This window comes from Mastomys coucha, unplaced genomic scaffold (genome assembly GCF_008632895.1).
Source record: "Mastomys coucha isolate ucsf_1 unplaced genomic scaffold, UCSF_Mcou_1 pScaffold13, whole genome shotgun sequence".
In the NCBI taxonomy this organism is placed as follows: domain Eukaryota; kingdom Metazoa; phylum Chordata; class Mammalia; order Rodentia; family Muridae; genus Mastomys; species Mastomys coucha.
The window spans coordinates 48,961,960-48,976,736 of NW_022196895.1; the positions used below are offsets into that span (position 1 = coordinate 48,961,960).

The 14,777-nt window shown below is 36.1% G+C and overlaps 1 protein-coding gene across 2 annotated transcripts in view; it reads left to right on the plus strand.

The window, feature by feature from the left end:
* Positions 1 to 14,777, plus strand: part of Snx2 (sorting nexin 2) — a 44,093-nt gene that overhangs the window by 11,773 nt on the left and 17,543 nt on the right. For both annotated transcript variants that reach the window (XM_031365688.1, XM_031365687.1), the window contains exons 2-7: positions 296 to 413; positions 5,049 to 5,212; positions 8,237 to 8,303; positions 8,545 to 8,588; positions 10,044 to 10,185; positions 12,589 to 12,667. In XM_031365688.1, the coding sequence (XP_031221548.1) occupies positions 296 to 413; positions 5,049 to 5,212; positions 8,237 to 8,303; positions 8,545 to 8,588; positions 10,044 to 10,185; positions 12,589 to 12,667 (614 nt within the window). The remainder of the gene's footprint in view (positions 1 to 295; positions 414 to 5,048; positions 5,213 to 8,236; positions 8,304 to 8,544; positions 8,589 to 10,043; positions 10,186 to 12,588; positions 12,668 to 14,777) is intronic.

Consider the following 14,777-nt stretch of genomic DNA (forward strand, 5'->3'; position numbering starts at 1 on the left):
AGAAATCTGCCTGCCTCTGCCTCCCAAGTGCTGGGATTAAAGGCGTGCGCCACCACTGCCCGGCTATGGTTTTGTTAATAACTAAGTATGATAGGTTAGTGCCACTAAAAGGGATGATAATACTTAAGTGATTGTTGAGCACAGGGGGTGTATTGAAGTGTATTTGGACCTTCTCTAAATATAAATAGTTGTTCTTTTCCTCTCTAACAAGAGAATATTGTATTTCTTTAGCTAGAGACACGATAAAAATCAAATAAGCATTCCAATCCACTGTCTGCTATTGTTCTTTTAACAGTCAAGTCCATCATCTCCCGAACCAGCCAGTCTTCCTGCAGAAGATATTAGTGCAAACTCTAATGGCTCCAAACCTGTAGAAGTTGTACTAGACGATGACAGAGAAGATCTTTTCGCAGGTAATTGTCATATCTTTACTTTCTTTTTTTAGTACTAGCCAATTATAATTCACAAGCTATTAGAAAATATTCTCTAAGGCAAGTGAAATTCTGTGTCTTTATAAGAACTCTGTCTGTAACACCTTAGAGAGTGAATGTGAACATGGTCGGTTCCTGTAATCTTAGCATTTGGGAGATGGAAGCATGAGGATTGCTGCGTTCAGGGTCAGCCCAGCTTATAGGGTGAGACCTGTATCCAACTCAAAAGAAGCTTAGCAGGATAGGAACTGTCTAGTTAGGTCATTCTGTAAGAAATACATACAGACCAGTAGGAGAAGCAAAAATATACTTATTTGTAAACATTTGAGAGTAGAATACACGATACTGACCATATCTTGGGAGATAGCAGTGATTGTATTCTTCTTGTTATTGTTGTTACAAGTTGTCACAAAGCAAAATCAAAGCATGACTCACTATATGGGAGCTAGAGAGATGCCAAAGCAGCTCTTCCAGAGGACCCAGGTTTGATTCCTAGCATCCATATGGTGGCTCACAGCCATATGTTAACTCTAGGGTATCTGATGCCTTCTTTTGGCCTCAGGTGGCACCAGGCATACATGTGGTGCATAGACGTACACATAGCCAAAACACCCATATATATAAAAAATAAAAATTGCTGTATCTTATAGGCTTGCTGTTAGGTAAGTTGGTGGTTGAGTTTGTTTTGGATATAGGATAGAATTTGGTGTAGTCCATTCTAACTTGAAAAATGCTTGACTCTTCTAAACACCTATGTCTTAGAATTAAATTAAGATAAAAATTAATATTAATATTAAAAAGCAAAAATTAAAATTTTAATATTGATACAGAATTAAAATAGTAGATAACTTTGTATTTAGCAATGTAATTTACGTATTGGCTTTTATTGAGTTATTAATGTTCTCAACTTTTGTAGTGATCCACATTCAAATATACAAGTATGCTTGAAGGTACAGTTCTTCATACAAAAGTTCATAAATTTCCAGCTTGAGAGCTTGTGGCAGAATATTGTTTAGAATGTGAGGCTAGCCTAGGCTATATAATGAGTAACAGATCAGGGATACATAGCAAGACCCTATGTCAAAGAAAGGAAGAAAGGAAATAATGAAAGGACAACAGTATATTGTCAGTTTTTGTTTAAAGCCTAAACAATTTGGGACTGGTGAGAAGGAATCAGTGGGTGAAGTTCTTTGTGTATAATCCTGGCTATGCTTGAGTTTGATCTAGTGAGCCCTCAGGGAAGTGAGAGAACTGACTCCTAAAATTGTCCTCTGACCTCTACATGCACTCTGTGGCACATATTCCTGCACTGCCACACATACATCATTCATTTATACTTACATAAGCATACAACAGTTTTTTAAATTTTAAATAAAATCATTTTTATGCGTTACAGCTTAACTTAGCTGTGTTTTATAATAACTAGGTGATCTAAAACATGTTTGTATAAGTAATACTACACTTGGCTCATGTTTATAATGCATTTAATTAGATCTATCTCTTTTCCTATGGAAGCGTGTGATGCTAGGAATTTGTAAGTATAGCATATGCTATCAGGATGATGAAATTTGTTGTCTAGTAGTAATAACATGTCTTTGGTGCATAGAATACAGATCTGGCTTAAAGCAGCATAGCCATTGTGATTTTAAAATCATAAAGAAACCAGCTTATGTTGTTTGCATTGCTGTTTAGATAAATTATATAGTTTGTATAATGTAGGTAATTCATTCAGCAGTACATGGAAAAAAACTAGCTGTGACATGTTGTTAGGCTACTTATAAAATGTTCACCAAATGAGTTCAATGGTCTAGCCCTTCTCCATTTGTTACATCATAAGAAATGCCTGAATATGGACAAAATCAATGTGTATTTCACTCAAGTTATAACTCTGTATCTTCCTTAATCTTTAAACTTGTTTTCAACTGAGCCCTCCATATTTGTAGCTGTTTATTTAAGCTAAAAGAAGTCATGTCAGCCATTTAAAGTGTGAACATAGTGATACACACCTAATTCCAGAACTTAGGAGGCAGCAACTGCAGGGTCAGATGCTCTTCAGTAACGTGAATTGGAGCTTTCATGAGCTCTTGTCCTAAGAATCAGACAAGGGGGGCAGTGGTGATACACACCCTTAATCGCAGCTGAGAAGGCACAGCAGGCAGATCTCTGTGAATTTGAGTGAGTTTCAAGATAGCACAGGGAAACCCCATCTCAAAAAACCAACTGAACAAACAAAACAAACAAAAAAAAAAACCCACCACAACAAAGGCAGACCATCAGTTTGATTTCTTCCCTTTCCATATTAGTTGCTTAGGTCATCTGTAGCCTTGCTTCAGGTTCCCAGCCCTTTGCTGTTGAAGCAGCTTCTAGTTCAAGCAAGCAAAGCCTTGATTAATGTAGTCAAATGTCATTGAAAACCTTGGTTGGCTTTAAATTACTGTGTCTCAGCCTTCCTAGTGCTGTGGCCCTTTAATATGTAGTTCCTCCTGTTGTAATGACCCCTAACCGTAAAATTATTTCATTGCTACCTTATAACTATAGTTTTGCCTCTGTTATAAATTATAATGTAAATATCTGATATGCAGTCCTCTTGGGGACCGCTTAGTTTAAAGTGATGACAGTGGAATTATGTATATGACTGTTTTGTCTCCATTTATATATGTGTACCAACTGTTTGCAGTGCCTGTAAAGGCTAGAAAGGCACTAGATTCCCTGGAAACTAGAATTAGGGATGATTATGAGCTGCCATGGGGCTTCTGGCAAATGAACCTGGGCCCTCTGGAAGAACTGGTCTTAACCACAGAGCCATCATTCCAGCCTATTAAACCTAGTTTTGATATACTACATTTTACTTTTTTATATTGTTGACTGTTTTTTTGTTTTTGAGACAGAGGTCTCACTATGTAGATCAGACCTCAAATTCATAAGTATCTGTCTACCTGCCTCTGCCTTCCATGTGCTGGGATTAAAGATGAGCACCACCCTGCTGTGGTTATTGTTGACTATTTTAACCTCTTTAAAATTTTTCTTACTACATCTATCTATCTGTGTGTGTGTGTGTGTGTGTGTGTGTGTGTGTGTACATGCACAGACATGAAGTTCAGAGGATAGCTTGTAGAAATTAGTTCTCTTTCCACCACGTGGATCCCTAGGATCAAACTCAGTCAGCCTTGGTGGAAAGCACTTTTACCCACTAAGCCACTCTCTGACCCTGTTTTCATTTCTTTTTCTTTTTTCTTTTGAAAAGAGTATTAAATGCCATCAGTGTTCAAAGCCTAAAGTGGTATCTAAGCTTTTAGTTTTTTCTGTCAGGGTAATATGTAGGCTGTTGTATCTAAAGGTTTTTTTCCCCTTTGGTTACTGTACTTTGGAAGATTTTAGTTATTAGTCATTTTTCTTTTAATATAAAAATATAAAGAGATCTGTACCATTTATCTTGTCAACATTAAATAACCAGTCTAAATAGTTTGATAATATGTCAGCCTGTATAATTTCAAGTTGACGGTGTAAAGTGGCTCATTGACCACAATTACTACTTTCTCAAAAATCCCAGGAATCCAGAAACCTCAGACTGAAACCCATTGGTCTGATCTCTTGTTTGCCTTAGAATCCCACCTTCCTCTTTTCGGTATCAGATCTACAAGCCAGCAGAACTGTTTTGTGTGAGGCTCACTGATTAAACTTCACTACCTCCCACTTTTACTTATGCTGCTATTCTATTTGCATGGTATTTTTCTCCAACTTCTTTTTGTTTAAATCACCTCAAATCAGAGTTAGACTATTTCTGATTTTCTCCACCCTGCAGTATTGACTCCTGTGTCTATTCAAATTATAGTGTTTGTTCTGTCGTTCAAATAGTAATTGAATGTCTTATAACATTCTTTATTGTTCTCTTAAGTCTTTTATTATTATTTAACATTCCACATGTCTTGTTTTCTCAACTAGATTATAAACTCCCTGAGGGCAGGTATGGTTTTTTTCCATTTCTTTGTGTTTCTTCTGCGTTTAGCACAGTATTACATAGTATGTAGACACTCATTTATTGATGTGGTTTGATTTTAAATATATTTAATTTTAGATATTTTGAGCGAATGATCATTTAAAATTAAAATCTAAACATCTCTTTGCTTTGTGTCATATTTGTATATTCAACTAATATCCAGTAATCTTTGGCAATTAATTGCTTTAGATTACTAACTTGGTGGGTTTTCCATAACAGGTTTTTAATCCCAATTGGAATAGTTAAAGGTAGTCTTCTGCCATAAAATTTGTTTTTATATGTATGAAATAATTATATTAGTTTGAATAAAATATATGAAAGGTAAGTTACCACATGTATATTGTATTATCAATCCAAACACAAATGAATGTGGAATTATTCACATTGCTTTTTTCCTAGTATAGCTTGTTAAACAGACTTAATAGAGTTCTACAAAAAATCAACAGTTTCTGTTTGCTGTAAAGTTTTCATAAACAACTAAGTAATTCATTATATAAAGTCACTTTGTAGTGATAGCTTAGAAGTCATAGTCCTTTTAAGACTTGTAGGTATGTGTTTCATATTTTGTGAAGTGCTCTATGTTACGATCTCCTTGATTAATTTATTCAATTCATGTCTAGAAGCCACAGAAGAGGTGTCTTTGGACAGTCCAGAAAGGGAGCCCATCCTGTCCTCTGAGCCGTCCCCTGCGGTCACGCCTGTCACTCCCACCACACTCATTGCTCCTAGAATCGAATCAAAGAGTATCTCTGCTCCAGTCATCTTCGACAGATCCAGGGAGGAGGTATGGCAAACATTAACACTTCTAGGTTAATGTGTAAAGAGTACATTGTTGTTCCTTACCCAGTACCTTTCTCTCATTAGTTATTCCTAATCAAAGCCTTTTAGATATTTTAGATGGAAAAACCATATTAAGAAGAAAGGCGTAGTAGCACAAGTCTATAATTGTAGTACTTGGGAGGCAGAGGCAGGTAGGTGTCTGTTGGAAGCCAGCGTGGTTCTACAATTGAGTTCTAACCCATTCTTTTTGTTGTTCTGGTTTGGTTTGACTTTTGAGACAGAATCCTTTTAACTCAGTTCATTGGCCTGGAACTCATAGTGTCCTGATTGGCTTAAAACTCATAACAATACTCCTTTCTTTGCTTCTCTAAATAATCTACCTCATGGAACTCTACCACTTAAGGTTCTTAAATCAGAGTTTGAAACCAGAGTGTAATTCAGTGGTAGAGTGTTTGCAGTGTTCAATGATTACGTCATGCTGTGTGACATTTATGGTCTTGTGATAATAGTATGTACCTCTGAAGGTTCCTATGTTGAACAAGTGATGGGTGAAAGTACTTAAAGTGCTGTTATGAGTAATTTTCTTTGATAGAGCATGTAAGAAATGCTATCAACACTTAAGATTGCTATCTGGCATTTATTTCTACAGTGCTAAGGAATGGCTAATGGTTTGGGGTTTTTGTTTGTTTGTTTTACCTCTAAGCTATATGTGTAGCTCAAACTTTTATTTCTTTTTGAGCTTCCTCAAGTTTTCATTTTTAAAAGAAAGAGGTGCAGATCAATTAAAGTTACTTTCTCATGACCTGAAAATCCTTTTACTTACAAAGGATAGGATTATTAAGAAACAGCAATAGTTTTTAATAAAGCACATTTGGAGAAGAAAACAATCATGATATAGAGGTTATTTTAAATATAAAACATTTTAAAATTATTTAATTAGTAATATATAACCAGTATAACCACAATTAAATAGTGACTATATACAAACATGTGGCTAATCTTTTAAAAATAATACAAAGGGAAAGTAGTAAAATGCAAATGAGTACTCACAAAAAAACCCAGGTAAAGTTAGTGAACAGTATATGCACTGTTAAGTATCAGGTGAAAAGGTTGTAACTGGATGGCAAGCTATAAGAGGATCTTTGGTTGCTTGTGTTTCTTTGAGTTCTGGTTAGAAAGATGAGTTCATTTTGTGAGAATTGTTGAATTTTCCACTTAATAATTCATATACTTTTTTGAATCACAGTGTTTATGTACAAAAGATTAGCTTAATGTCTCTATAAAAAAGGGAGTTTGAATAGAAAGATGGTAAGAAAGTATACTTTTGCTATGGCTTTATATGACTTATATTGCCTTGATATTTTGGTAGATTAATATTCTCAGATTTCTTGTCCTCTGTTTGCTTTTTGTTTTGTTCAGTGTTGTGAATAGATCCAGGGCCTTGCTCGTGCTACACAGGCATACTACCTCTGAGTCACACTCCCAGCTAACCTTTCTACAAACTCTCCTATAGCAGAAGTAATTGAAATTCTTCGGGCTTTTTTGTTTTGTATTTTTTGTTTGGTTGGTTTGGTTTGGTTTGGTTTGAGACAAGGTTTTCTCTTTTTAGCCTTGGTTATGCTAAAGTCACTCTGTAGAGCAGGCTAGACTGGCCTCGAACTCAGATATCCACCTGCCTTTGCTTCCCAAAGACTCGCGCCGCCACCTCCCAGCTGAAATGCTCATTTTAGATTGCTTTCCAAGGGTCTCTCTGTAGTTGAATCAGGTTATTTTTCCCACTTGCTGATTTTGAAAATTGAGTTTTACAGAGCCTTGTCTTAGAGAAAAATGTGTTTTTTAAAAGTAATTAGAGGGATCATTCTTTTAAAGTTGCTTTTAGATATAATTTCTACAAGTAAACTTCTACTGGTACAAGTAAGAGTTCTTTCTAGCTGTTCAGGAGTGAAAATTCTTGGGTTGAGGCTGGGCAGATAGCATAGTGGATAACCTGCATGTGGGTTTAGATACTCTGATAGATGTAAATGCCCGTGGACGTGGGCAGCTGTCCTGCAATCCAGTGTTAGAGAGGCAGAAACTAGAACCCTACAGCAACCTAGGTAGCTAGACTGGACAAATCAGTGCAATAGGGAAGCTGAATAAAAGTAAGGCAATAAAGCATTTATTAATCTAAAGATTCCACTTATTAGGTGTATGGTGGAGCACACCTATAATCCCAGCACACAGGATGTAGAAGCAAGAGGAATAAAAGTTTCATATTAAACCAAAAAAAAAGAAAAAAATCCACAAAATTTACAAAACTACATGTTTTTTCTTTTTAAAAGTTTTTTGTTGTTTTTCTATATTATGAGACATTAAGACAAAAATTTCTGTTCTCCAAATGATCTTTATTATTTGAATGTTTTCTTTGTTTACATAGTCAGCATATATGGAAGTTCCTGTTGGTTTTAAATTATTATGTCATGTCCATAATGAAAATACCAGGGTCTATATATCTGGAAAAATAATAGTAAAAACTACTCATTGGTATTATGATAGTAATATAAATCAAAATTTTTAAATTTTACATTTTTTGAGAATTTCATACTGAGTACTGTGTTTTATGACTGACTGTCCACTTGGTATTGGATCACCTGTCAGTTGGCTCATCCTTAGAAAAAAAATGACTGCCTGTAGCTCTTCATTTAAGGGTAGGATCTTGAGAAATTTCTCCCATGTACACTGGCATGACAACCAGTATTATCAAGTGTAGTCTCTATCTGTTGCAAAAAGAAGCTTCTTCGATGATGGGTAAGAGCTCTACCTGTTTGAGGATATACGGATAAGTATTTAGAAGACAATTAGAAATGATACTGGTTAGAGAGATGACAGTAGTGGGGTCTTTCCTAGGGCACAGGACCACTCCAGACAGCTGGAGGGCTGTACCACTAGGCAGACAGTCCCTATTGAGAGGGCCATGAGTCCACATAGACAACTGCTGCTTACCTTCAAGATGAAGGAATTTTTTTAACACCAAAACACACTTTTCTAGATTGAAGAAGAAGCAAATGGAGATATTTTTGATATAGAAATTGGTGTGTCAGATCCGGAAAAAGTTGGTGAGTCATTATTGTATTTTGTACTTCTTTTTGACTAGCTTGATTGTTACATCCTATAGTTTTCCACTTAAGTATATGGTTACAGTATTGTTTCTTTTTCATTTTTTTGTATTTTATTTTGAAGCATTTAATTAGTTAAAATGTAGAGTCTTAACACACACTAGGCAAGCATTCGATTGCTTACCTAACCTCTGCCCAAGCATTTGGGTTTTAATGATATTCTGTGCTCTTTTCCTTATAGGTGATGGCATGAATGCTTACATGGCCTATAGAGTAACAACAAGGGTAAGCTTTTCTTCTTCTTCAATAAAGTGTTGGTCCTCACTCTGTAGTGGAGGGGATGTGAGCACAAGGATGCAGGAGGGTCAGGCCTGGCTAAAGCAGACCTAAGGAGAGTGGTGAGGTAGGAATGGGAAGGAAGGAGGAGCAGGATGCTTCTTTCAGGTAAAAGATTTGCTTGTGTAAAAGGCCAAAGTCAAGCATTGTACTTTCTAGAGTTTCATCTGTATGTGACTCATGGCTGAATTTGGAGGCCACAGGGCCTCGTGTATTTTGAGTAGCCACATTAGGAATTTGGGTGTCATCCTTAATGTGGAGGAGAGCTGTTAGAGCAGCTGGACAAAACCATGGCACTATTAGGTTTTCACTGGGACAGCCCTGTCTTAATTCAGTGTGAATTGTGAACATTCAAGTACAGGTCAAGATCTCCAGTTGAAAGGCCACTGTGGTTTTTAAGAATTAAGTCTTGAAACAGAAAGCAAGTCCATCATAAGAGCTTAATTTTACACTGAGGGTTGTAGCTCAGTTGGTTTGAGTGAGTGCCTGCCTAACATGCATGAAGCCCCAGGTTCACTCTCCAATATGCAGAAAAACCAGGGAAAGTGGTACACATCTGTGATTTCAACACTTGGGAGGTAGGAGCCTGGGGAGCAGGAAGAAGTTCACAGTGAGTTCCTAGCTAGCTTGGGACACACAAACAGCTACAACTGGGGCGGACACTGAGGAAACATTTTGGAAGTAATGGAAATAAATGGTTGAGTCATATGGGGAGGAGAACCAGTAATGTGTGAGGGGAAGGAAGGGGTAAGGAAGACATTCATTCATGATAAAGGAACTTTGCAGTTGGGGAAAGACAAGATGGAAAGAGACACAATGAAGTGGCCAAAGTTTTCTTAGTTGACGAAACAAATCCTTATTAAACCCTTATTATAATTTCAGGTTCTATTGCAAGCACCTGAGCATAGCAGTAGAGGAAAGTGCTGTCACTATGGAACTTTTACTCTAACACTAAAAGTGCAATGAGTTTGAGCTCAGTGAGATTTGCATGGAGCTGCTTTGGGAGGTCTGGGCCATGGGTAAATTGAAGAATCTGTAGTTTATGATTGTGAGTTCAGAGGTCTTCTAGGCTATATATATAGCAAAACCTTGTCTCAGAAAACTAAAAGGGGGAAAACCATTAGCAAAAGTGTGGTAGGGAACAGTGGGGTAAGTCAGACAGAATAAAGCAAGTATTTTCTAACCGCTTATATTACTTTTTAAAAACTATGACTTGGGCCTTAAGTTTTAGTTTTATTTTGTTTTTTTCTTTTCTTTTTTGTTGTTGTTTTAAATCTATAAGCCACATTGGTACTCTACATTCATTTGCAAAACAGAGCAGACTACACTTACAGTTATATGCAGTATTCATTTGTAAATGATTGTTACTATTAATGATGTGAAATACCTTTTCTTTATTTGTAGACTTCTCTTTCCATGTTCAGTAAGAGTGAATTTTCAGTCAAAAGAAGATTCAGTGACTTTCTTGGTTTGCATAGCAAATTAGCAAGCAAATATTTACATGTTGGTTACATTGTGCCACCCGCTCCAGAAAAGAGTATAGTAGGTAAGCATAAGTCAGAATAATTATTCTCTGCTGTTCCTAATTCAGTTCTGACTGTTCCAGTTTGTGTGTCCTTACTCATCCCCATCAGGACTCCCATCTAGAGCTACAGATTTCTATCTGCTGTGCTGATCCTGCATATCCTTAAAGAATCCCTGGGTTTGAACTCAAGACTAGTCAGGTTTGGCAGCAAACATCTTTATATACTAAGCTGTCTCACTGGCCACCATTAGTCCACTTTTAAGACTTATGTTTTAAAATTTGTAGGTTATTACCAATCTGTTTAAGTTCTGTGTTTTTAATGATCTCATTTTAATTTTCTTTATACTCAAAATTATAACTCTGAAATATATTTAAAATGAATATTGCTGATCATTAATTTTATTAGACTTGAACAGTCATTGTATAATTATTTAATAGTTTTAAAAACTGATGTGTTCAGAAGAATTTGTTATATTCAGGGTTATCCAAGTCCTTGAATAAAAATCTTTATGGGTTAGTTTTGTGGTGGGGATTGATCTCATGGCCTTCATTCAGGATGCTAGGTATACACTACTACTAAATTACTCTCATAGACTCAATTTTCTGTTTTTTTAAAAATAATAATACTGTATTGTTTCAGAACTGTCTAAGATGCATTTAAGATGGGTTAAATTTGGCTGAAAATGTAACTTCTGTGACAGTGTTTGCCTGGCCTGCACAAATTCCTGGGTTTGATTCCCAGCACTGAGGAGGTAGAGATGGGAGACTCATGTTCAGTCATTCTTGGCTACACAGCAAGTTTGAGGCAAGCCTAGGCTATATAAGAATCAATAAATAAGTAAAGTGGACTAGATCATTTGAATACCATTTCATTACAAAAATGTTTTAAGGGAAGTATAAATATGTGTGTAATACATATAGGTTTATATGCATATGTATACATTTATATATAATCAGATAGGATAATATAAAGCCAAATAAGTTTCCTCCAAAAATTGTGAAAACTTAAACGTAACTAGCAGATTAATTTTTAAACTTTCTGGTCTCTAGCTTCTCTAATAGAGAAGCAATTATGTGTTTCACAACACCATATATTCCTAACAACTGTTGAATTAACATATATTCTCTAAAAAATAATAGGGTCTCATACAGGTTGATCCTCTTATGCCTCCAAAATGTTCAAATTATAGGTGTGGACCACCATGCCCAGTTTCTCTGCTTGTTCACTTTATGCATGCATGCGTTCATTTATTATCAAAGTTCTTGCTGTCTAGCCCAGGCTGGCCTAAAACTCACAATCCAACTCCCTATTCTCTCAAGTTCTGGGATTATAGCCCTCTGCCACCACACTTGTGTAGATGTGCAGATTTTTAAAGTAATATATCTAGTGAGATGGCAGATTACAAATAGGAGTTTCCTGAGAAGATGTATTTGCTGTTATAAGGAGTCTGCATTAACCATAGTTGAGATAAAAACACAATTCTTTCTAAACTATTAGAAAAGGAACAGCCTGGCACAAAAGTGCATTTTTATAATGCCAGCACTGGGGAGCCTTGGGCAAGAGGATCATGAGGTCCAGGTCAGCATAGATGAGACCTTGGCTCTATGAAACAGACAAAATGACCAAGACAGCATACCTAGCTGTGACAAATGCAGACATGCTAGCTCTACACAGAGACAGCACTTAGCAAACTCATCAATTACATCTAACATTTTATCATCCTATAAAGACCTTCATTGACGTTCATTGACTATAGTTTTTTAACATTTTATATGTTCAAATGTAGGAATGGGGCCTAAGGAAATGGCTCAATGGTTATGAGAAGTTGCTACATTTGTAAAAAGCTGGAGTTTGCTACCCAGGACCCATACTGGGCATCTTACAAACTACCTGTAACTCCAATTCTAGAGGATGTGATGTCTTCATCTGGCTTCTGCAACACCTATATGCATGTGTACATAAGAAAATATACACATACATAGAAGTAAATAAGGAAATCTTTTTTAAAAAGAAATGTAGAAAAAATTAAGCTGGAGATCTAGGTCAGAGGTAGAATATTTATCTAGCACTCATGAGGCCTTGGGTTCAAGTCCCAGGATTAGAGAGAAAATACTATTGAAATATAAAAACATTTGTGTTCTTAAAGTGTGAAATATCACAAATTATGAAATTTTTATGCAAGCTTTTACATAAGTTCAAAACCTACAAATATAGCTCAAGTTGTGCTTTATTTACATGTTCCTGCCATACATATTTATTCATTAGAGATATTAACATATCATGAGATGTAATTTTTCAAAATGCCTTACTCTTTAAGTAAGATCCCAGTACCAACATAGCATCATTACTGTCAAAAGTATATTTTCATTATGAAGAAATTATGATGGTCTGTTTCTTACAAATCTCCTCCAACTTCTTCAAAGGTATGACCAAGGTCAAAGTAGGTAAAGAAGACTCATCATCCACTGAGTTTGTAGAAAAACGAAGAGCAGCACTGGAGAGGTAATCCGAGTCCCAGCACCACAATCGCCATGCCTTGATAGTCTAACAGCGTGACACCTGTTCTGTATCAGGCTAGAAGCAGGAAAATAAAGGAACGAATGAGTACATGTTAGGATTATGTCATAATTACCAAGAGCTCTAAAAGGTGCCTGTCGTTGTAAGAGGGAAACATGGAAATTATGCTTGCAGGAGCACTTGATAGAATGTCAGGAGAATCTATGTGTGGTCCACACTCCTACAATTCCAGTATTCACAGACTGGCAGGAGGACTTCTGTCCTGGGCTATATAGAAGGACATAGTCTCAAAGTATAAACAACAGGGAGGAGACTGGGTCTCCATGAGGGAATGCTTATATAACATTTTGGAGGCCTTAAGTCATGCCCTTAGCACTGCCCTTCCCCAAATATAACAGATATAAATTATTTGATTCTTAGAAAGTTGTGCTATATTAATCTACTGTTTTAATTATGCCATATTTACCTACTATTTTAATAATTTTTTAAAGTATTTAATAATTTAACAGTTTGTCTAAATTGATGTTTTTAATTAGATTTGTTTATTTTAATATATGTGATTGTTTTGCCTGAATATAAATATGTGTACCACATGCAAGCTTGGTTCCTGTGGAGGTCATAAGAGGGGGTTGGATTTCCTGGAATTGGAGTTACAGATGGTGGTGAACCACTGTGTGGGTGCTGGGAACCAGACGTGGGTCCTCTCTAAGAACAATAACTACTTGTGAATTATTTAATATAAGCACTGTTAAACTGTGAAAACTGCTTGTGTGTGCCTTGTCATTGTTGTGTACTTAATTCTGACTTTAAAGAATAGTAATGTTACTCCTTGCTTAGATTCAGTTAAAGAAGAATAATAAGTATGCTCTGTCTTCCTTTAAAGTACATAATTATACATGCCCTGTAGATCTCAAGACTTGCTTTTCTTCTTTCCTTTTTGAGACAAGGTCTCACTATGTAGTCCTGGTTAGCACTGAACATAAAGATCAGCCTCCCTCTGCCTACCATAGTACTGGGATTAAAGGCATGTACTGTCCCACCTGGCCTAAAATGTGCTTTTTTAATGGCAGGCTTAAAGGGTGGGAATATTCCCATTTCCTGTATCTTAACATATATATAATACTTTTTTACTGTGCTGAAATGTGAAAACAAAGGTGAGACTATCAGAGAAGTACAGCAAAGCTTTTTGTTTGTTTGCTTGCTTGTTTGTTTTTGAGACAGGGTTTTACTATGTAGTCCTGGCTGGTCTGGACCTCACTATGTAGACCAAGTTGGTCTCACATTCACAGAGATCTGCCTGACTCTTTCTTCTGAGTAGTAAGATTAAAAGAGTGAACGATAACACTGGTTCCCTGAGGCTTTATCAGTTTCTAATAGCATAGTTAATGTTGTCTGGTCCTCATTTTGTCTTCTGCCTTACCAGTGACTTAGGTTGGTAGAATAGCCTTTAGGATTTTGTGTTTGTGTGTGTGTGTATGTGTGTACATATCTTCATGGTACAAATTAATTTTTAGAACTGTTTTTGAGGCAACTTCTTATTTAGTAGTAAATTGTTCACATTTTAAGAAAATCGCCTAGTAAAGTCAAGTTAACCGTATTCCATTTTTTAAAAAGCTATAGAGGGCTAGAGAGGTAGCTCATCAGTGAAGAGCAGTGGCTGCTCTTTTACAAGACCCTTGTTCAATTCCTAGCATCTCATAATCATTGTAACTCCAATTCCAAGGGATCTGACATCCTCTTCTGACCCCTGTAACACTACAGTGTACAGACATAGAGCTAGGCAAAACACTTATATACACAAAGTGAATTTTTAAAAGTTTAAAATAAAAAATTAAAAGCTAATTTTTAAGAGAGTATCTGGTTATTCAGAATTATTTAAATTGTATCAGAAGTTTAAGTAAACATTAAATTGATTGTTTTGTAAAACAAGTTGTAGAAAGAATAAAGAATAAAGGCATGCAATGCTTTCTTGGTTTTCTTAATTCTGAAAATGTAACCACACCCCTTGGAGAGACATTTCAAGTATGATTTTCCTATGAGTAAGTTGAGGTCTTCTTATTTCTATTTGGTTTTGGGGTGTGTGTGTGTGTGTGTG